This window comes from Symphalangus syndactylus, chromosome 6 (assembly GCF_028878055.3).
Source record: "Symphalangus syndactylus isolate Jambi chromosome 6, NHGRI_mSymSyn1-v2.1_pri, whole genome shotgun sequence".
NCBI classification, from domain to species: Eukaryota; Metazoa; Chordata; class Mammalia; order Primates; family Hylobatidae; genus Symphalangus; species Symphalangus syndactylus.
In genome coordinates, this window is record NC_072428.2 from 50,983,066 (window position 1) to 51,005,594 (window position 22,529).

At 40.2% G+C, this 22,529-nt stretch overlaps 1 protein-coding gene across 12 annotated transcripts in view; it reads left to right on the forward strand.

Annotated features, from left to right (window-relative positions):
- The window catches only part of HBE1 (hemoglobin subunit epsilon 1), a 208,008-nt gene extending 185,814 nt beyond the window's left edge, over nucleotides 1-22,194 (forward strand). For 3 of the 12 annotated variants that reach the window (XM_063641227.1, XM_063641222.1, XM_063641232.1), the window contains 5 exons: nucleotides 8,607-8,649; nucleotides 10,151-10,303; nucleotides 20,371-20,728; nucleotides 20,851-21,073; nucleotides 21,948-22,194. In XM_063641227.1, the coding sequence (XP_063497297.1) occupies nucleotides 20,502-20,728; nucleotides 20,851-21,073; nucleotides 21,948-22,076 (579 nt within the window). In that variant the 5' untranslated portion in view covers nucleotides 8,607-8,649; nucleotides 10,151-10,303; nucleotides 20,371-20,501 and the 3' untranslated portion in view covers nucleotides 22,077-22,194. Of the gene's footprint in view, nucleotides 1-8,606; nucleotides 8,878-10,150; nucleotides 10,304-12,149; nucleotides 12,241-20,370; nucleotides 20,729-20,850; nucleotides 21,074-21,947 lie in introns of all 12 variants that reach the window. The other 9 variants (XM_063641228.1, XM_063641231.1, XM_055282705.2 and 6 more) reach the window with 7 other exon arrangements.
- Nucleotides 22,195-22,529: the final 335 nt, after the last annotated feature.

The following is a 22,529-nucleotide window of genomic DNA, read 5'->3' on the forward strand; positions in this document are numbered from 1 at the left end:
TAAGAACTATAATAAGTTCATTGATGTATTATATCATTAAGTTCTAATTTCAACACTAGAAGGCAGGTATTATCTAAATTTCATACTGGATACCTCCAGACTCATAAAGATAATTAAATTGTCTGTTGTCATATATTTATTCGAAAGGGTAAACTCAAACTGTGGGTTGTCTAATTTTATATATCACCCTACTAAACATGACCCTATTATGATATTTTATAAAATTATTCTGTAGTTATTATGGGGATGTTGAAAGACAGACAGGATGGGGTGCTATCCCCCAAAACAGCCTCACAATTAAGCTAAGCAGCTAAGAGTCTTGCAGGGTAGTGTAGGGACCACAGGATTAGGGGGGCAGTAGAATTATACTCCCGCTTTAGTTTAATTTCAAACAATCCATACACACACAGCCCTGAGCACTTACATATTATACTGTGCTCTATACTTTTTGTTTAAATGTATAAATAAGTGGATGAAAGGATAGATAGATAGACAGATAGATGATAGATAAATGCTTGCCTTCATAGCTATCTCCCTACCTTGTTCAAAATGCTCCTGTCCAGACCAAAGTACCTTGCCTTCACTTAAGTCATCAATTTCTAGGTTATATTCTTATGTCAAAGAAAGTCAAAAGTTGTGAGAAACAATTTCTGACCCACAACTCATGCTTTGTAGATGACTAGATCAAAAAATTTCAGCCATATGTTAACAGTGAGTGAACAGGAAATCTCCTCTTTTCCCTACATCTGAGATCCCAGCTTCTAAGACCTCGAATTCTCACTCTTGATGCAACAGACCTTGGAAGTATACAGGAGAGCTGAACTTGGTCAACAAAGGAGAAAAGTTATGTTGGCCTCCAAAGGCACAGCTCAAACTTTCCAAACCTTCTCTAATCTTGAAGGTAAACAAGGGTCTCATTTCTTTGATAACTTCAGGGAAAGTAGACAAGGACTTGCCTGGTGCTTTTGGTAGGGGAACTTGCACTTTCCCCCTTTCTGGAGGAAATATTTATCCCCAGGTAGTTCCCTTTTTGCACCAGTAGTTCTTTGAAGAGACTTCCACCTGGGAACACTTAAATAGCAACTTCAGGGCCTTGAACTGAACACTTTCAATCCGGTCCCCACAGTTGAAAAGACCTAAGCTGGTGCCTGATTTAAGCCCTTTTTGATCATAGAACATTGAATTCTAATCTCCCTCTAAACCCTACAGTCACCCATTTGGTACATTAAAGATGTGTTGTCTACTGTCTAGTATCCCTCAGGTAGTGTCAGGAATTAGTCGTTTAAATAGTCTGCAAGCCAGGAGTGGTGGCTCATGTCTGTAATTCCAGCACTTGAGAGGTAGAGGTGGGAGCACTGCTTGGGCTCAGGAGTTTCATATCATCCTGGACAACATAGCAAGACCTCGCCTCTACTTAAAAAAAAAAATTAGCCAGGCATGATGATGCACACCTGTAGTCCCAGCTACTCAGGAGGCTGAATTGGGAGGATCGCTTGAGCTCAGGAGGTCAAGGCTGCAGTGAGACATGATCTTGCCACTGCACTCCAGCCTGGATGGCAGAGTGAAACCTTGTCTCACAAAGCAAAACACAAAAACAAACTGCAATGCACTTCCTTGATGCTCTACCATGTAGGTCTGGGTACTTTGTACACATTATCTCATTGCTGTTCATAATTGTTAGATTAATTTTGTAATATTGATACTATTCCTAGAAAGCTAAGGCCTCAAGAGGATAACTTTTATTTTCTGGACTTGTAATAGCTTTCTCTTTTATTCACCATATTGTAACTTTCTTAGAGTAGTAACAATATAAAGTTACTATGAATTTACGCAAACACAACAAACACAACGACCCATATAGACATTGATGTGAAATTGTCTATTGTCAATTTATGGGAAAACAAGTATGTACTTTTTCTACTAAGCCATTGAAACAGGAACAACAGAACAAGCTTGAAAGAATACATTTTCCGAAATTCCTTGAGTATTATATAAAGACAAGCACGTGGACCTGAGAGGAGGGTTATTGTCCATGACTGGTGTGTGGAGACAAATGCGGGTTTACAATAGATGGGACGGCATCTAATGCAATGACTTTGCCATCACTTTAGAGAGCTCTTGGGGGCCCCAGTACACAACAGGGGATGCAGGGTATATGTAGATATCTCATATTATTATTTTTCTTAGTGCGATAATAAGAATAGTCATGACCTGAGTTTATAGACGATGAGCCCTTTTCTCTCTCCCACTCAACAGCTATGAGATGGCTTGCCCTGCCCCTGTACTAGGCTGACTCACTGCAAGGCCCAGCAATGGGCAGGGCTCTGTCAGGGCTTTGATAGCACTATCAGCAGAGCCAGGGCTGAGAAGGGGTGGACTCCAGAGACTCTCCCTCTCATCCCCGAGCAGGGTTTGCTTATTTATGCATTTAAATGATATATTTATTTTAAAAGAAATAACAGGAGACTACCTAGCCCTGGCTGTGACATGGAAACTATGTAGAATATTTTAGGTTCCATTTTTTCCCTTCTCTCAGTTAGAGGAAAAGGGGCTCACTGCACATACACTAGACAAAAAGTCAGGAGCTTTGAATCCAAGCCTGATCATTTCCATGACAAATTACCTCATACTGAGAAAGCCCCCACCCTTCTCTGAGCCTCAGTTTCCCTTTTTATAAGTAGGAGTCTGGAGTAAATGATTTCCAATGGCTCTCATTTCAATACAAAATTTCTGTTGATTAAATGCATGAGCTCCTGTAACTCCAAGACTGAGAAGGAAATTGAACCTGAGACTCCTTGACTGGCAAGATGTCCCCAGAGGCTCTCATTCAGCAATAAAATTCTCATCTTCAACCAGGCCCACTGAGTATCAGATGTGCATGCACTAGTTCACGTGTGTAAAAAAGAGGATGCTTCTTTCCTTTGTATTCTCACATACCTTTAGGAAAGAACTTAGCACCCTTCCCACACAGCCATCCCAATAACTCATTTCAGTGATTCAACCCTTGGCTTTCTAAAAGTCTTGGGCAGTATAGAGCAGAGATTAAGAGTACAGATGCTGGAGCCAGACCACCTGAGTGGTGACTCAGTTTCTCTCAGTAGTTGTATGACTCAGTTTCTTCATCTGTAAAATGGAGGGTTTTTTGTTTGTTTGTTTTTGAGAAAGGGTCTCACTCTGTCACCCAAATTGGAGTGCAGTGGCAAAATCTCGGCTCACTGCAACTTCCACCTCCCAGGCTCAAGCGGTTCTCCCACTTCAACATCCTGAGTAGCTGGAACCACAGGTACACACCACCATACCTGGCTAATTTTTTGTATTTTTGGTAGAGATGGGGTTTCACATGTTACACAGGCTGGTCTCAGACTCCTGAGCTCAAGCAGTCTGCCCACCTCAGCCTTCCAAAGTACTGGGATTATAAGCATGATTACAGGAGTTTTAACAGGCTCATAAGATTGTTCTGCGGCCCGAGTGAGTTAATACATGCAAAGAGTTTAAAGCAGTGCCTTATAAATGCTAACTACTCTAGAAATGTTTGCTAGTATTTTTTGTTTGACTGCAATCATTCTTGCTGCAGGTGAAAATTAGTGTTCTGTACTTTATGCCCATTCATCTTTAGCAGTAATAATAAAAATAACTGACATTTATTGAAGGCTATCAGAGACTGTAATTAGTGCTTTGCATAATTTATCATATTTAATACTCTTAGATTCTTTCAGGTAGATACTATTATTATCCTCATTTTACTACAGTTAAAAAAACTACCTCTCAACTTGCTCAAGCATACACTCTCTCTCACACACACAAACATAAACTACTAGCAAATAGTAGAATTGAGATTTGGTCCTAAGTATCTCTTTGCTCGCTATCCAATAAATATTTATTGACATGTACTTCTTGGCAGTCTGTATGCTGGATGCTGGGGATACAAAGATGTTTAAATTTAAGCTCCAGTCTCTGCTTCCAAAGGCCTCCCAGGCCAAGTTATCCATTCAGAAAGCATTTTTTGCTCTCTGCATTCCACTGTTTTTCCTAAATGACTAAAAAATTACACTTTATTCCTCTGTGGCCTGCTCTGGGATGATAGTCTGACTTTCCTAACCTGAGCATAACATCCCTGACATCAGGAAGGACTACACCATGTGGAGAAGGGGTGGTGGTTTTGATTGCTGTCTTCAGTTAGATGGTTAACTTTGTGAAGTTGAAAACTGTGGCTCTCTGGTTGACTGTTAGATTTCTGGCACTTGTCACTATGCCTATTATTTGTGTTTAACAAATGCATGAATGCTTCAGAATACGGGAATATTATCTTCTGGAATAGGGAATCAAGTTATATTATGTAACCCAGGATTAGAAGATTCTTCTGTATGTAAGAATTTCATAAACATTAAGCTGTCTAGCAAAAGTAAGGGCTTGGAAAATCTGTGAGCTCCTCACCGTATAGAAAGCTTTTAACCCATCACTGAATAAATCCCCATAGGGGATTTCTACCCTAAGCAAAAGGCTGGTCTTGATTAATTCCCAAACTCATATAGCTCTGAGAAAGTCTATGCTATTACGTTTTCTTGTCTGCTACCCCATCATATGCACAACAATAAATGCAGGCCTAGGCATGACTGAAGGCTCTCTCATAATTCTTGGTTGCATGAATCAGATTATCAACAGAAATGTTGAGACAAACTACGGGGAAGCAGGGTACGAAAGAGCTCTGAATGAAATGGAAACCACAATGCTTCCTCCCCATTCAGGGCTCCAGCAGGTAGAAATCTGGGGCTTTGTGAAGCCTGGCTTAAAATCAGAAGCCTCATTGGATAAGAATAGAAAAGAACCTAGAGCCTACACTGAGCAGGTTTCCTTCATGTGACAGGGAGCCTCCTGCCCCGAACTTCCAGGGATCCTCTCTTAAGTGTTTCCTGCTGGAATCTCCTCACTTCTATCTGGAAATGGTTTCTCCACAGTCCAGCCCTGGCTAGTTGAAAGAGTTACCCACGCGGAGACCCTCCTAGCATCCACAGACTAGTGCTCAGATTCCTACTTTCAGCGTTGGACAACCTGGATCCACTTGCCCAATGTTCTTCCTTAGTTCCTACCTTTGACCTTGATCCTCCCTTATCTTCCTGAACCCTGCTGAGATGATAGATGTGGGGAGAATGGCTTCTTTGAGAAACATCTTCTTCATTAGTGGCCTGCCCCTCATTCCCACTTTAATATCCAGAATCACTATAAGAAGAATATAATAAGAGGAATCACTCTTATTATAGGTAAGGGAAAATTAAGAGGCATACGTGATGGGATGAGTAAGAGAGGAGAGGGAAGGATTAATGGATGATAAAATCTACTACTATTTGTTGAGATCTTTTATAGTCTAAAGTCTAATCAATTTAGCTATTGTTTTCCATCCTCATACTAACTCCATAAATAAACACTATTATTGTCTTTACTTTGCCATGACAAGACTGAGCTCAGAAGAGTCAAGCATTTGCCTAAGGTCAGACATGTCAGAGGCAGTGCCAGACCTATGTGAGACTCTGCAGCTACTGCTCATGGGCCCTGTGCTGCACTGATGAGGAGGATCAGATGGATGGGGCAATGAAGCAAAGGAATCATTCTGTGGATAAAGGAGACAGCCATGAAGAAGTCTATGTCTGTAAATTTGGGAGCAGGAGTCTCTAAGGACTTGGATTTCAAGGAATTTTGACTCAGCAAACCCAAGACCCTCATGGTGACTTTGGGAGCTGGTGTGCCAGATGTGTCTATCAGAGGTTCCAGGAAGGGTGGGGTCAGGGCTGGCCACCAGCTATCAGGGCCCAGATGGGTTATAGGCTGGCAGGCTCAGATAGGTGGTTAGGTCAGGTTTGTGGTGCTGGGTGGAGTCCATGACTCCCAGGAGCCAGGAGAGATAGACCATGAGTATAGGGCAGACATGGGAAAGGTGGGGGAGGCACAGCACAGCAGCATTTTTCATCCTACTACTACATGGGACTGCTCCCCTATCCCCCCAGCTAGGGCAAGTGCCTTGACCCCTTTGTTTTCAGGCTCATCATCTATAAAGTAAGAGTAATGATTGTGTCTATCTCATAGGGTTATTATGAGGATCAAAGGAGATGCACACTCTCTGGACCAGTGGCCTAACAATTCAGGACAGAGCTATGGGCTTCCTAAGTATGGGTCAGTGGTCTCAACACAGCAGGCAAGTTCCAGAAGGTAGCATTAACCACTGTTAGAGATATACTGCCGGTCTCTGAGCCTGATGTTAATTTAGCAATGGGCTGGGACCCTCCTCCAGTAGAACCGTCTAACTAGATGCTGCAGTCAAAGTCAAAGCTTAGCTTTCATTAAAGATTAAGCTCCTAAGCAGGGCACAGATGAAATTGTCTAACAGCAACTTTGCCATCTAAAAAAATCTGACTTCACTGGAAACATGGAAGCCCAAGATTCTGAACATGAGAAATTTTTAGGAATCTGCACAGGAGTTGAGAGGGAAACAAGATGGTGAAGGGACTAGAAACCACATGAGAGACATGAGGAAATAGTGTAGATTTAGGCTGGAGGTAAATGAAAGAGAGAAGGAAGTTAATACTTACTGAAATCTTTCTATATGTCAGGTGCCATTTTATGATATTTAATAATCTCATTACATATGGTAATTCTGTGAGGTATGTATTATTGAACATACTGTAATTAATACTAATGATGAGTAATACCTCTTGAGTACTTAGTATACGCTAGAATCAAATTTAAGTTTATTATATGAGGCCGGGCACGGTGGCTCATGCCTGTAATCCCAGCACTTTGGGAGGCCAAGGCAATTGGATCACCTGAGGTCAGGAGTCCCAGACCAGCCTGGCCAACATGGTGAAACCCTTTCTTTACTAAAAAATACAAAAAATTAGCCAGGTGTGATGGCACGCATCTATAATCCCAGCTACTCAGGAGGCTGAGGCAGGAGAATCACTTGAACCCATGAGGCGGAGGTTGCAGTGAGCTAAGATTGCACCACTGCACTCCAGCCTAGGCGACAGAGTGAGACTCCATCTCAAAAAAAAAAAAAGTTTATTATATGAATTAACTTAGTTTTACTCACACCAATACTCAGAAGTAGATTATTACCTCATTTATTGATGAGAAGCCCAATGTACTTGTAGTGTAAATCAACTTATTGAAAGCACAAGCTAATAAGTAGACAATTAGTGATTAGAAGTCAGATGGTCTGAGCTCTCCTACTGTCTACATTACATGAGCTCTCATTAACTGGGGACTCGAAGATCAAAGACATGAAATAATCTGTCCAAGCTTACAGAGCCACCAAGTAGTGAGGCTAGGATGTAGGCCCAGTTCTGCTACCTCTGAAGACAGTGTTTTTTCCACAGCAAAACACCAACTTAGATATTGTGGATGCAAGAAGTTAAAAGTAGATATTCCTGCCCTGTGACCCTTGCTTCTTACTTTTACTTTTTGGTGATTGGAAGTTGTGGTTCAAGCCACAGTTGCAGACCATACTTCCTCAACCATAATTGCATCTCTTCAGGAAAGTTTGAGGGAGAAAGAGGTAAAGAAAAATTTCGAAACAAGTTAAGAATAAAGAGATTATTTCTTGGGTTACAGAGATTGTCATATGACAAATTATAAGCAGACACTTGAGAAAACTGAAGGCCCATGCCTGCCCAAATTACCCTTTGACCCCTTGGGCAAGCTGCAACTTTGGTTAAAGGGAGTGTTTATGTGTTATAGTGTTCATTTACTCTTCTGATCTAACCCATTGGCTCTGTCTTCATCCTGTAGTGACCTCACTGCCTCAGAAACATACATATATTTGTCTATTTTAAGTTTGTGTGAAATTCTAACTAGGGTCAAGAACTGAGGGCCCTAAACTATGCTAGGAATAGTGCTGTGGTGCTGTGATAGGTATACAAAAAATGAGAAGAAACTGCAAATTCTCTGCATCTCCCTTTGCAGGGTCTGACAACAAAGTTTCACCAAATTTTACCAGTGCAAGCCATTTCTCCATATGCTAACTACTTTAAAATCATTTTGGGCTTCACATTGTCTTTCTCATCTGTAAAAATAATGGAAGAACTCATTCCTACAGAACTCCCTATGTCATCAGTGATGGGCTAGAGTTCCTCTTTCTCAAAAATTAGCCATTATTGTATTTCCTTCTAAGCCAAAGCTGAGAGGTCTTGTATTGCCCAGTGACATGCACACTGGTCAAAAGTCGGCTAAGTAGAAGGGTACTTTCACAGGAACAGAGAGCAAAAGAGGTGGGTGAATGAGAGGGTAAGAGAGAAAAGACAGATGAGAAGTTACAACATGATGGCTTCTTGTCTAAATATCTCCTAGGGAATTATTGTGGGAGGTCTGAATAGTGTTGTAAAATAAGCTGAATCTGCTGCCAACATTTACAGTCAAGAAATATCTCTGAATAACTGTACTTCCAATTATTCTTTAAGGTAGCATGAAACTGTAATAGTTGCATGTATATTTTTATCATAATACTGTAACAGAAAACACTTACTGGATATATACTGTGTCCATAGTTCTTTACACAGTAAACTAATCTCATCCTCATAATTCTATTAGCTAATACATATTATCATCCTATATTTCAGAGACTTCAAGAAGTTAAGCAACTTGCTCAAGATCATCTAAGAAGTAGGTGGTATTTCTGGGCTCATTGGGCCCCTCCTAATCTCTCATGGCGACATGGCTGGCTAAAGTGTTGATTGCCATAATTCATCAGGGATGGTCTCACACTCATTGCAGATCTTACCTGGCATCCTCTTTTCTTATGTGATCTGTCTGACCCTAGTAGACTTATGAAATTTCTGATGTAGAAGAGAAGAGAAAGAAGAGAGGAGAAATTTCTGATCTAGAAGAGAGGTAAAAGAGCTGATTGTGATGAGTGATGAAGGTGCCTCCTTGTCTGGGTACCAGTGGGGCCTCTAAGACTAAGTTACTCTGTCTCACTGTGTGTTAGGCAGTTCCTTATACCTTGCCCTGATGGGAGATAGAGAATGGGTATTGTCCATCAAAAAAATAAATTTTCATCTCTCAAGGTCCAACTTATGTTTTCTTAATTTTTAAAAAAATCTTCTTGACCATTCTCCACTCTCTAAAATAATCCATAGTGAGAGAAACATTCTTTTCTTCCATCCCATAAATACCTCTATTAAATATGGAAAATCTGGGCATGGTGTCTCACACCTGTAATCCCAGCACTTTGGGAGGCTGAGGTGGGTAGATTGCTTGGAGCTCAGGAGTTCAAGACCATCTTGGACAACACGGTGATACCCTGTCTCTACAAAAAGCACAAAAATTAGCCTGGCATGGTGGCATGCACCTGTAATCCCAGCTATTCAGGTGGCTGAGGCAGGAGAATTGCTTGAACCCGGTAGGCGGAGGTTGCAGTGAGCTGAGATCGTGCCACTGCACTCCAGCCTGGGTGACAGAGCAGGTTATAATTAACTATTATTTTTTACTTGGACTCTTGTGGAGAATAACATACATGTTTTATTCTTATTTATGATTCAAGCACTGAAAATAGTGTTTAGCATCCAGCAGGTGCTTCAAAACCATTTGCTGAATGATTACTCTACTTTTTACAAGCCCAGCTCCCTCTATCCCTTCCAGCCTCCTCATCTCTGATTAAATAAGCTTCAGTTTTTCCTTAGTTCCTGTTACATTTCTGTGTGTCTCCATTAGTGACCTCCCATAGTCTAAGCATGAGCAGTTCTGGCCAGGCCCCGGTCAGGGTCAATGCCCTGTGCCCTACCTTCTGGTTCTGTGTAACCTTCTAAGCAAACCTTCTGGCTCCAGCACAGCAATGCTGAATCATGATGAGTCATGCTGAGGCTTAGGGTGTGTGCCCAGATGTTCTCAGCCTAGAGTGATGACTCCTATCTGGGTCCCCAGCAGGATGCTTATAGGGCAGATGGCAAAAAAAAGGAGAAGTTGACCACCTGACTAAAACTCCACCTCAAATGGCATCATAAAGAAAATGGATGCCTGAGACAGAATGTGACATATTCTAGAATATATTATTTCCTGAATATATATATATATACACATATACATATATATATGTATATATTTGTTGTTGTTATCAATTGCCATAGAATGATTAGTTATTGTGAATCAAATATTTCTCTTGCAGGTGGCCTCTATACCTAGAAGCAGCAGAATCAGGCTTTATTAATACATGTGTATAGATTTTTAGGATCTATACACATGTATTAATATGAAACAAGAATATGGAAGAGGAAGGCATGAAAGGAGGAAAAGGACAAACCTTGTTTGCCATTTTAAGGTACTCCTGGACAGCTAGGTGACAAAAGGCCTGTGCTGTTAGAGGACACATGCTCACATACAGGGTCAGATCTGACTGTGGGTGCTACTGGGATGGTCTTGTCTTAAGGATACATCTCAGGCCAGTCTTGGTGCATTGGGAAGATGTAGGCAACTCTGCTCCTAAGAGGAAAGAAACATTCCTCCAGGAGAGCTAAAAGGGTTCACCTGTGTGGGTCACTGTGAAGGACTATAAGAGGATGAAAAGCAATGACAGACAGAGATAATGCTTGTGGGGAGAAAAAACAGGAGGTCAAGGGGATAGAGAAGGCTTCCAGAAGAATGGCTTTGAAGCTGGCTTCTGTAGGAGTTCATGGTGGCAAAGATGTTTCAGAAATGTGACATGACTTAAGGAACTATACAAAAAGGAACAAATTTAAAGAGAGGCAGATAAATTAGTTCAACAGACCCGCGAGAAATTTTCAGATGAATGTTATGTCTCCTCTGAGCTTCTTGAGGTCAGCAACTGTGAGGGTTTTGCAGGCCCAGGACCCATTACAGGAGGTCACATGTACTTGACATTGTTTTTTGTATTCGTTTGTGAATGATTGACCTCTTATCAGTCTACTTGGTTTCGCTGTGAATGAATGACCTCTTGTCAGTCTACTTGGTTTCGCTAAGAGCACAGAGAGAAGATTTAGTGATGCTATGTAAAAACTTCCTTTTTGGTTCAAGTATATGTTTGTGATAGAAATGAAGACAGGCTACATGATGCATGTCTAACATAAACACAAACATTAAGAAAGGAAATCAACCTGAAGAGTATTTATACAGACAACAAAATACAGAGAGTGAGTTAAATGTGTAATAACTGTGGCACAGGCTGGAATATGAGCCATTTAAATCACAAATTAATTAGAAAAAAAAAAAACAGTGGGGAAAAAATTCCATGGATGGGTCCAGAAAGACTAGCATTGTTTAGGTTGAGTGGCAGTGTTTAAAGGGTGATTTCAGACTAAACTTGAAATATGTGGCTAAATAACTAGAATACTCTTCATTTTTTCGTAGCATGAATAGCAGATATAGCTTGATGGCCCCATGCTTGGTTTAACATCCTTGCTGTTCCTGACATGAAATCCTTAATTTTTGACAAAGGGGCTATTCATTTTCATTTTATATTGGGTCTAGAAATTATGTAGATGGTCCTGAGGAAAAGTTTATACCTTGTCTATTTCTCTAACATAGTTGTCAGCACAATGCCTAGGCTATAGGAAGTACTCAAAGCTTGTTAAATTGGATTCTATCCTTCTTATTCCATTCTACACATGGAGGAATAACTCATCAGGGATGGAGGCACACCTCTAAGGAAGGCAGGTGTTGCTCTGCAGTGTGATTGGGTACTTGCAGGAAGAAGGGTGGGGTGGGGGTGGCTAAACTTCCGTTCCTAGTGTGGAGGTCACAGCCTAAACATCAAATTCCTTGAGGTGCGGTGGCTCACACCTGTAATCACAGCACTTTGGGAGGCCAAGGTGGGCAGATCACTTGAGGTCAGGAGTTCGAGACCAGCCCAGCCAACATAGTGAAACCTGGTTTCTGCTAAAAAATATAAAAATTAGCTGGAGGTGGTGGTGGGAGCCTGTAATCCAGCTACTCGGGAGGCTGAGGCAGGAGAATCGCTTGAACCAGGGAGGTGGAGTTTGCATTCAGCAGAGATCATACCATTGCACTCCAGCCTCCAGAGCAAGATTCTGTCTCAAGAAAAACAAAAACAAACAAACAAACAAACAAAAAACCCATCAAATTCCCTGACTGAATAGAATTCTGTCTGATTGTTCTCTGACTTATCTTACTATTTTCCCTCCTTAAAGAAACAGTGAACTTCCTTCAGCTAGAGGGGCCTGGCTCATAAGCCTCTAGTCAGCATCCAGGAAATACTTGTTGATGTCACTTTGGCTAAAGGTATGATGTGTAGACAAGCTCCAGAGATGGTTTCTCATTTCCCTATCCACCCATCCAGCTTTCCAACTTTAAAGCCAATTCTGAGGTAGAGACTGTGATGAACAAAGACCTTGACAAAATTCAACCCAAAGACTCACTTTGCCTAGCTTCAAAATCCTTACTCTGACACATACTCACACCCAGAAATTAGCACGCACTAGAGTGTGCATGAGTGCAACACACACACACACCAATTCCATATTCTCTGTCAGAAAATCCTGTTGGTTTTTCCTTAAAGGATGTTTTCAGAGGCTGACCCCTTGCCTTCACCTCCAATGCTACCACTCTGGTCTAAGTCACTGTCACCACCACCTAAATTATAGCTGTTGACTCATAACAATCTTCCTGCTTCTACCACTGCCCCACTACAGTTTCTTCCCAATACAGCATCCAAATTAATCTTTTCAAAATGTAAGTCATATATGGTCACCTTCGTTCAAAGTCTTCTGATAGTTTCCTATATCATTTATAATAAAACCAAATCTTTACAATTCTCTATAATTGTTCATGCATATATTGTGTTTATTACAGATACATATATATAGCTCTCATATAAATAAATATATATATATGTGTGTGTGTGTGTGTGTGTGTATTTCTTCTTACAACTCTATGATGTAGGTATTATTAGTGTCCCAAATTTTATAATTTAGGACTTCTATGATCTCATCTTTTACTCTCCCCTTCACCTAATCTAATCCTACATTGGCCTTATTGATATTCCTTGAAAATTCTAAGCATCTTACATCTTTAGGGTATTTACATTTGCCATTCCCTATGCCTTAAATATTTAATCATATTTTCATACAAATAGGTTCCTCATCATCTATGGGCACTCTCTCAGGTGTTAACTTTATAGTGAGGACTTTCCTGCCATGCTACTTAAAGTAGCGATACCCTTTCACCCCGTCCTAATCACACTATGGCCTTCATTTCAGTTTTTTTTTCCTCCATAGCACCTAACCTCATTGACATATAACATGTTTCATTTGCTTATTTAGTGTCAAGCTCTTTCCACTATCAAGTCCATGAAAACAGGAACTTTATTCTTCTATTCTGTTTTTGTGCTGTATTCTTAGCAATTTTACAATTTTGAATGAATGAATGAGCAGCCAAACACATATACAACTGTAAGTAAAAGGATATATGCTGACACATCCACTGCTATGAACACAGAAACTGGAAGTGCTAAGCCTGCAGAGAGCTAGTTAGCCCTTAGCAGGCAGAGCCTTGATGGGATTACCGAGTTCTAGAATTGGACTCATTTGTTTTGTCAGCCGAGATTTGCTCTTGAAAACTTGTTCTGACCAAAATAAAAGGCTCAAAAGATGACTATCGAAACCAGGGTGTTTATTTACACTGAAATTTATAACTGGAGCACTCATGTTTATGTAAGCAATTAATTGTTTCCTTTCATCAGTCAGGTAAAAGTAAAGAAAAACTGTGCCAAAGCAGGTAGCCTAATGCAATCATGCCACTAAAGTAAACATTATTTCATAGGTGTCAGATAAGGCTTATTCATCCATCTTCATGGGAAGGATAGCATAGGCCTGGACATTAGTGTTATGTGAGGTTCAAAACACCTCTAGACTATAGGTCTACAGAGCTCCTTTTTTTTTTTTTTTCTGTGCTTTCCTGGCTGGCCAAATCTCTAATGATAAACATTCTTCTATTTATACATGAGAATATCCTATAAGATTATAGTTAAGAATTCTGGGAACGATTCCGTCTCTTATAGCTAAACTTGAGCCTCTTTTATGATCACTGTTTTTTTTATATACTTTAAATTCTGGGGTACATGTGCAGAACATACAGTTTTGTTACATAGGTATACACGTGCCATGGTGGTTTGCTGCACCTATCAACCCGTCATCTACATTAGGTATTTCTCCCAATGCTATCCCTCCCCTAATCCCCCACGCCCCGACAGGCCCCAGTGTGTGATGTTCCCCTCCCTGTGTCCATGGATCACTTTTTTTTTTTTTTTAATCTCAGTTAAATTTTTGGAATGCAATTTATTTTCCTGGTATCCTAGGACTTGCAAATTATCTGGTCCCTTTAGCCCTCACGTTTTGATGATGGTCACATATTTGTAAACACAACACACACACACACACACATATAACACATATATACATATACACACATAACATATTTATCAGGCATTTCTGAGCAACTAGTCATGCAGGACTCTCAAACACTAACCTATAGCTTTTTCCATTTATCTACTTGTGTAGAAACCAAGCATGGGGACTGAGGAGGCAATAGCAGGAGCATTCCGACTCTCACTGCCTTTAGCTCGGCCCCTCCCTCATCACAGCTCAGCATAGTCCTGAGCTCTTATCTATATCCACACACAGTTTCTGATGCTGCCCAGCTATCACCATCCCAAGTCTAAAGAAAAAACAATGGGTTTGCCCATCTCTGTTGATTAAAAAAACAAAACAAAATAAAATAAGCCCCTAACCTCCCAGAAAACATGACTAAACCAGCAAGAAGAAGAAGAAAAAACAATAGGTATATGAGGAGACTGGTGACACTGGGGTCTGAATGAGGCTTGAGTACAGGAAAGAGCTCTAGCAGCATAGTGGTTTGGAGGAGATGTTTCTTTGCTTCACGGATGCCTCAGCCTCAATAAGCTTGGGGTTGCGGAAGTTTACTTTCAGAACAAACTGCTGTGGGGCTAGAATTGTCGATGGCTAAAAGAAGCCTGGGGGAGGGAAAAATCATTCAGCATCCTCACTCTTAGTGACACAAAACAAACGGGGCCTGGTTTTCCACATTTCCTCATGATGGATGATCTTGTTAATGAAGGTGGTCTAACGAAATCATTGCTTCTTCCATTTAAGCCTTGCTCACTTGCCAATCCTCAGTTTTAACCTTCTCCAGAGAAATACACATTTTTTATTCAGGAAACATACTATGTTATAGTTTCAATACTAAATAATCAAAGTACTGAAGATAGCATGCATAGGCAAGAAAAAGTCCTTGGCTTTATGTTGCTGTTGTTTCAGAATTTAAAAAAGATCACCAAGTCAAGGACTTCTTAGTTCTAGCACCGGAGGTGGAATCTTAGCATATAATCAGAGGTTTTTCAAAATTTCTAGACATAGGATTCAAAGCCCTGCACTTAAAATAGTCTCATTTGAATTAACTCTTTATATAAATTGAAAGCACATTCTGAACTACTTCAGAGTACTGTTTTATTTCTATGTTCTTAGTTCATAAATACATTAGGCAATACAGTTTAATTAAAAAAACCCAAGAATTTCTTAGAATTTTAATCATGAAAATAAATGAAGACAACTTTACTTACTCAAGGTCCCAAAAGGTCAAAGAAACCAGGAAAGTAAAGCTATATTTCAAAGGAAAATGGGATACTTATATGTTTTCTAAGTTGACAGACTCAAGTTTTAACCTTCAGTGCCCATGATGTAGGAAAGTGTGGCATAACTGGCTGATTCTGGCTTTCTACTCCTTTTTCCCATTAAAGATCCCTCCTGCTTAATTAACGTTCACAAGTAACTCTAGTTGTACTTTAGGTACAGTGGCTTCCGAGGTCAGTCACACAATAGGATGTCTGTGCTCCAAGTTGCCAGGGAGAGAGATTACTCTTGAGAATGAGCCTCAGCCCTGGCTCAAACTCACCTGCAAACTTTGTGAGAGATGAGGCAGAGGTACACTATGAAAGCAACAGTTAGAAGCTAAATGACGAGAACACATGGACACATAGAGGGAAACAACACACACTGGGGCCTATCAGAAGGTGGAGGGTGAGAGGACAGGATCAGGAAAAATGACTAATGGATACTAAGCATAATACCTGAATGATGAGATCATCTATACAACAAACCCCCTTGACACTCATTTATCTATGTAACAAACCTGCACATCCTGTACATGTACCCCTGAACTTAAAATAAAAGTTAAAAAAAAAAAAGAAAGCAACAGTTTGAACACTTGTTATGGTCTATTCTCTCATTCTTTACAATCACACTAGAAAATAGCCACAGGCTTCCTGCAAGGCAGCCACAGAATTTATGACTCGTGGTATCTAAGTCATTCCTGGCTAATGTAAAATCTAACACAAAATCTAGTAGAATCATTTGCTTACATCTATTTCTGTTCTGAGGATATAAATTTAGATGCATAATGGAAGCAGAATAATTTAAAATCTGGCTAATTTAGAATCCTAAGCAGCTCTTTTCCCATCAGTGGTTTACAAGCCTTGTTTATAATTTTCCTATTTTAAAATTAAAAATGAAGTAAGTTATTTGTAGTAAAGAATATTCATTAAAGTATTTATTTCTTAGATAATACCATGAAAAACATTCAGTGAAGTGAAGGGCCTACTTTACCTAACAAGAATCTAATTTATATAATTTTTCATACTAATAGCATCTAAGAACAGTACAATATTTGACTCTTCAGGTTAAATATGTCACAAATTAGCCAGAAAGATTTAAGAAAATATTGGATGTTTCCTTGTTTAAATTAGGCATCTTACAGTTTTTAGAATCCTGCATAGAACTTATGAAATTACAAATGCTAAAGCAAACCCAAAGAGGCAGGAATTAATCTTCATCAAATTTGGGTGTTTCTTTCTAAAAGTCCTTTATACTTAAATGTCTTAAGACATACACAGATTTTATTTTACTAATTTTAATTATATAGACAATAAATGAATATTCTTACTGATTACTTTTTCTGACTGTCTAATCTTTCTGATCTATCCTGGATGGCCATAACACTTATCTCTCCAAACTTTGGGCTTTTAATATAGGAAAGAAAGGCAATAATCCATTTTTCATGGTATCTCATATGATAAACAAATAAAATGCTTAAAAATGAGCAGGTGAAGCAATTTATCTTGAACCAACAAGCATCGAAGCAATAATGAGACTGCCTGCAGCCTACCTGACTTCTGAGTCAGGATTTGTAAGCCTTGTTACTGAGACACAAACCTGGGCCTTTCAATGCTATAACCTTTCTTGAAGCTCCTCCCTACCACCTTCAGCCATAAGGAAGCATGGAATGGGCCAGATCCCTGGATGCAAGCCAGGTCTGGAACCATAGGCAGTAAGGAGAGAAGAAAATGTGGGCCCTGCAACTGGCTCTGAGGCAGCAGGAGAGGATCAACCCCATACTCTGCATCTAAGAGAAGACTGGTGTCCACACTCTGAATGGGAAGAATGATGGGATTACCCATAGGGTTTGTTTTAGGGAGAAACCTGTTCTCCAAACTCTTGGCCTTGAGGTACCTGGTCCTTATTCCTTGGACTTTGGCAATGTCTGACCGTCACATTCAAGTTCTGAGGAAGGGCCACTGCCTTCATACTGTGGTTCTGTAGCAAATTCCCCCTGAAAACCCAGAGCTGTATCTTAATTGGTTAAAAAAAATTGTATTATCTCAAGGACTGTTCTTCTCTGAGTAGCCAAGCTCAGCTTGGTTCAAGCTACAAGCATGCTTTTTGTCTAGTCATTGTTCTTTTACTTGAGTGGATCAAATATGTTCTCTCCAAACCTAGGATCCTGTCTTCCTAGGCTATATATTTTGTCCCAGGAAGTCTTAATCTGGGGTCCACAGAACACTAGGGGGCTGGTGAAGTTTATAGAAAAAAAATCTGTATTTTTACTTACATGTAACTGAAATTTAGCATTTTCTTCTACTTTGAATGCAAAGAACAAACTAGAATGATATCATCAGTACCTATTGCATCGTTATAAAAGGAAACCACAGATATTTTCATACTACACCATAGGTATTGCAGATATTTTTGTTTTTGTTTTTGTTTTTGTTTGAGATGGAGTTTCGCTCTTATTGCCCAGGATGGAGTGCAGTGGCATGATTTTGGCTCACTGCAACCTCCCCTTCCTGCATTCAAGCGATTCTCCCGCCTTGGCCTCCTGAGTAGCTGGGATTGCAGGCACCTGCCACTATGCCAGTCTAATTTTTATATTTTTAGTAGAGACGGGGTTTTGCCATGTTGGCCAGTCTGGTCTTGAACTCCTGACCTCAGATGATCTGCCCACCTTGGCCTCCTGAATTGCTGGGATTATAGGTGTGAGCTACCACGCCCGGCCCATTGCAGATATTTTCAATTCACATTTATCTTCATCACTACTTGGATCTTAAGGTAGCTGTAGACCCAATCCTAGATCTAATGCTTTCATAAAGAAGCAAATATAATAAATACTATACCACAAATGTAATGTTTGATGTTTGATAATGATATTTCAGTGTAATTAAACTTAGCAATCCTATGTATATTATTTTATGCAATATAAACGTATTTTTTAGCACTTACAGTCTGCCAAACTAGCCTGTGACACAAAAAAAGTTTAGAAATTCCTGGTTTTGTCTGTGTTAGCCAATGGTTAGAATACATGCCCGGAAAGATACCCTTGGTTAACAGCTAAAAGAAAATGGAGTAGAAATTCAATTTGGGCAGTCATTAAGTCAGGTGAAGACTTCTGGAATCATGGGAGAAAAGCAAGGGAGACATTCTTACTTGCCACAAGTGTTTTTTTTTTTTTTTATCACAAACATAAGAAAACATAATAAATAACAAGGTCAGGTTATAGAAGAGAGAAATGCTCTTAGTAAACTTGGTATATGGAATCCCCAAAGGCACTTGACTTGGGAGACAGAAGCCATATTGCTAAGTGAAAAAGATGAAGAACCTCTAGGGCCTGAAAATGCAGGAAATTGTAGGAACAGAAATTCCCAGATCTGGTGGGGCAAGGGGAGCCATAGGAGAAAGAAATGATAGAAATGGATGGAGAGGGAGGCAGAGGTGGGCAGATCACAAGGTCAAGAGATCGAGACCTTCTTGGCCAACATGGTGAAATCCCATCTCTACTAAAAATACAAAAATTAGCTGGGCGTGGTGGCAGGCGCCTGTAGTCCCAGCTACTCGGGAGCCTGAGGCAGGAGAATCATTTGAACTCAGGAGGCGAAGGTTGCAGTGAGCTGAGATCGTGCCATTGCACTCCAGTCTGGCAACAGGGTGAGACTCCGTCTCAAAAAAAAAAGAAAAAGAAAAAAGAAAAAAGAAATGGATGTAGAACAAGCCAGAAGGAGGAACTGGGCTGGGACAATGAGATTATGGTGATGTAAGGGACTTTTATAGAATTAACAATGCTGGAATTTGTGGAGCTCTGCTATTATTCCCCCAATCATTACTTCTGTCACATTGATAGTTAAATAACTTCTGTGACTTTATTCCTTGACTCTAAAATATGAGGATAATGACAATGGTATTATAAGGGCAGATTAAGTGATATAGCATAGGCAATATTCTTCAGGCACATGGATCGAATTGAATACACTGTAAATCCCAACTTCCAGTTTCAGCTCTACCAGGTAAAGAGCTAGCAAGTCATCACAGTGGGGACATAAAAGAAAAAAAAAGGACACTAGAGGAATAATATACCCTGACTCCTATCCTAATTAATATATCGATTCACTTTTTTCTCTGTTTGATGACAAATTCTGGCTTTAAATAATTTTAGGATTTTAGGCTTCTCAGCTCCCTTCCCAGTGAGAAGTATAAGCAGGACAGACAGGCAAGCAAGAAGAGAGCCCCAGGCAATACTCACAAAGTAGCCAATGTCCCCTGTGGTCATAGAGAAATGAAGAGAGGATTTCCTGGAAGCACTGGATGTAATCCTTTCTGTCTGTCCTCTCTAGGGAATCACCCCAAGTATTGTACTTTGGGATTAAGGCTTTAGTCCTGCTGTGGACTACTTGCTATTCTGTTCTGTTTCTAGAAGGAACTATGTATGGTTTTTGTCTCCCTAGAGAAGCTAAGGTACAGAAGTTTTGATTACAATGCACTCCTTAAGAGAGCTAGAACAGGGTGAGATTCTGTTTTAACAGCTTTATTTTCTTTTTCTTGGCCCCGTTTTTGTCACTGTCACCACCTTTAAGGCAAACATTAAATGCGTTTTGGCTGAAACTTTTTTTCCTATTTTGAGATTTGCTCCTCTATATGAGGCTTTCTTGGAAAAGGAGAATGGGAGGGATGGATATCATTTTGGAAGATGATGAAGAGGGTAAAAAAGGACAAATGGAAATCTGTGTTGCAGATAGATGAGGAGCCAACAAAAAAGGGCCTCAGGATCCAGCACACATTATCACAAACTTAGTGTCCATCCATCACTGCTGACCCTCTCCGGACCTGACTCCACCCCTGAGGGACACAGGTCGGCCTTGACCAATGACTTTTAAGTACCACGGAGAACAGGGGGCCAGAACATCGGCAGTAAAGAATAAAAGGCCACACAGAGAGGCAGCAGCACATATCTGCTTCCGACACAGCTGCAATCACCAGCAAGCTCTCAGGTCTGGCATCATGGTGCATTTTACTGCTGAGGAGAAGGCTGCCGTCACTAGCCTGTGGAACAAGATGAATGTGGAAGAGGCTGGAGGTGAAGCCTTGGGCAGGTAAGCATTGGTTCTCAATGCATGGGAATGCAGGGTGAATATTACCCTAGCAAGTTGATTGGGAAAGTCCTCAAGATTTTTTGCATCTCTAATTTTGTATCTGATATGGTGTCATTTTATAGGCTCCTCGTTGTTTACCCCTGGACCCAGAGATTTTTTGACAGCTTTGGAAACCTGTCGTCTCCCTCTGCCATCCTGGGCAACCCCAAGGTCAAGGCCCATGGCAAGAAGGTGCTGACTTCCTTTGGAGATGCCATTAAAAACATGGACAACCTCAAGACCACCTTTGCTAAGCTGAGTGAGCTGCACTGTGACAAGCTGCATGTGGATCCTGAGAACTTCAAGGTGAGTTCAGGCGCGGGTGATGTGATTTTTTGGCTTTATATTTTGACATTAATTGAAGCTTAGAATCTTATTGGAAAGACCAACAAAGATCTCAGAAATCATGAGTCGAGCTTGTTGTTAGAACAGCAGACTTCTAGTGAGCATAACCAAAACTAACTTGATTCAGAACTAGTGACAGTAAGGGACTACTAACAGCCTGAATTGGCTTAACTTTTCAGGAAATCTTGCCAGAACTTGATGTGTTTATCCTGGAGAATTGTGTTATAGAATTGTAGACTTGTGAAAGAAGAATGAAATTTGGCTTTTGGTAGATGAAAGTCCATTTCAAGGAAATAGAAATGCCTTATTTTATGTGGGTCATGATAATTGAGGTTTAGAAAGCGATTTTTGCAAAAAAAAAAAAAAAAAAAAAAAAACTAAAAGATTTTCTCAAAGAAAAATAAGACACATTTTCTAAAATATGTTAAATTTTCCATCAGTATTGTGACCAAGTGAAGGCTTGTTTCTGAATTTGTTATGGATTTTAAACTCCCGCTGAGAACTCTTGCAGCACTCACATTCTACATTTACAGAAATTAGACAACTGATTAAAGAAAAACAGGGAGAGAGGGAGCCCAATAATACTGGTAAAATGGGGAGGGGGGTGAGGATGTAGGTAGGTAGAATGTTGAATGTAGGGCTCATAAAATAAAATTGAACCTAAGCTCATCTGAACTTTTTGGGTAGGCACAAACCTTGGAACAGTTTGAGGTCAGGGTTGTCAAGGAATGTAGGTATAAAGCCGTTATTGTTTGTTTGTTTGTTTTTTCATCAAGTTGTTTTCGGAAACTTCTACTCAACATGCCTATGTGTTATTTTGTCTTTTGCCTAACAGCTCCTGGGTAACGTGATGGTGATTATTCTGGCTACTCACTTTGGCAAGGAGTTCACTCCTGAAGTGCAGGCTGCCTGGCAGAAGCTGGTGTCTGCTGTCGCCATTGCCCTGGCCCATAAGTACCACTGAGTTCTCTTCCAGTTTGTTCCTGTGACCCTGACACCCTCCTTCTGCACATGGGGACTGGGCTTGGCCTTGAGAGAAAGCCTTCTGTTTAATAAAGTACATTTTCTTCAGTAATCAAAAACTGCAATTTTATCTTCTCCATCTTTTACTCTTGTGTTAAAGGAAAAAGTGTTCATGGGCTGAGGGATGGAGAGAAACATAGGAAGAACTAAGAGCTTCCTTAAGAAATGTATAGGGGCTTGTAAAATTAATGTAGATGTTATGGGAGAATTCCAGTATTCCAAGGAGGATGATATGATGGAGAAAGATCTTTATCGGGGCGGGAAAATGGTTAGTTAAGTGCACAGAGACTCCGGCATTTTTTACTGCACAGGGGAAAGAAGGAGGTGTTAGTGGTACCCAAGAAAGCAGATTTGTGGTACATGTCACTTTTCATTAAAAACAAAAACAAAACAA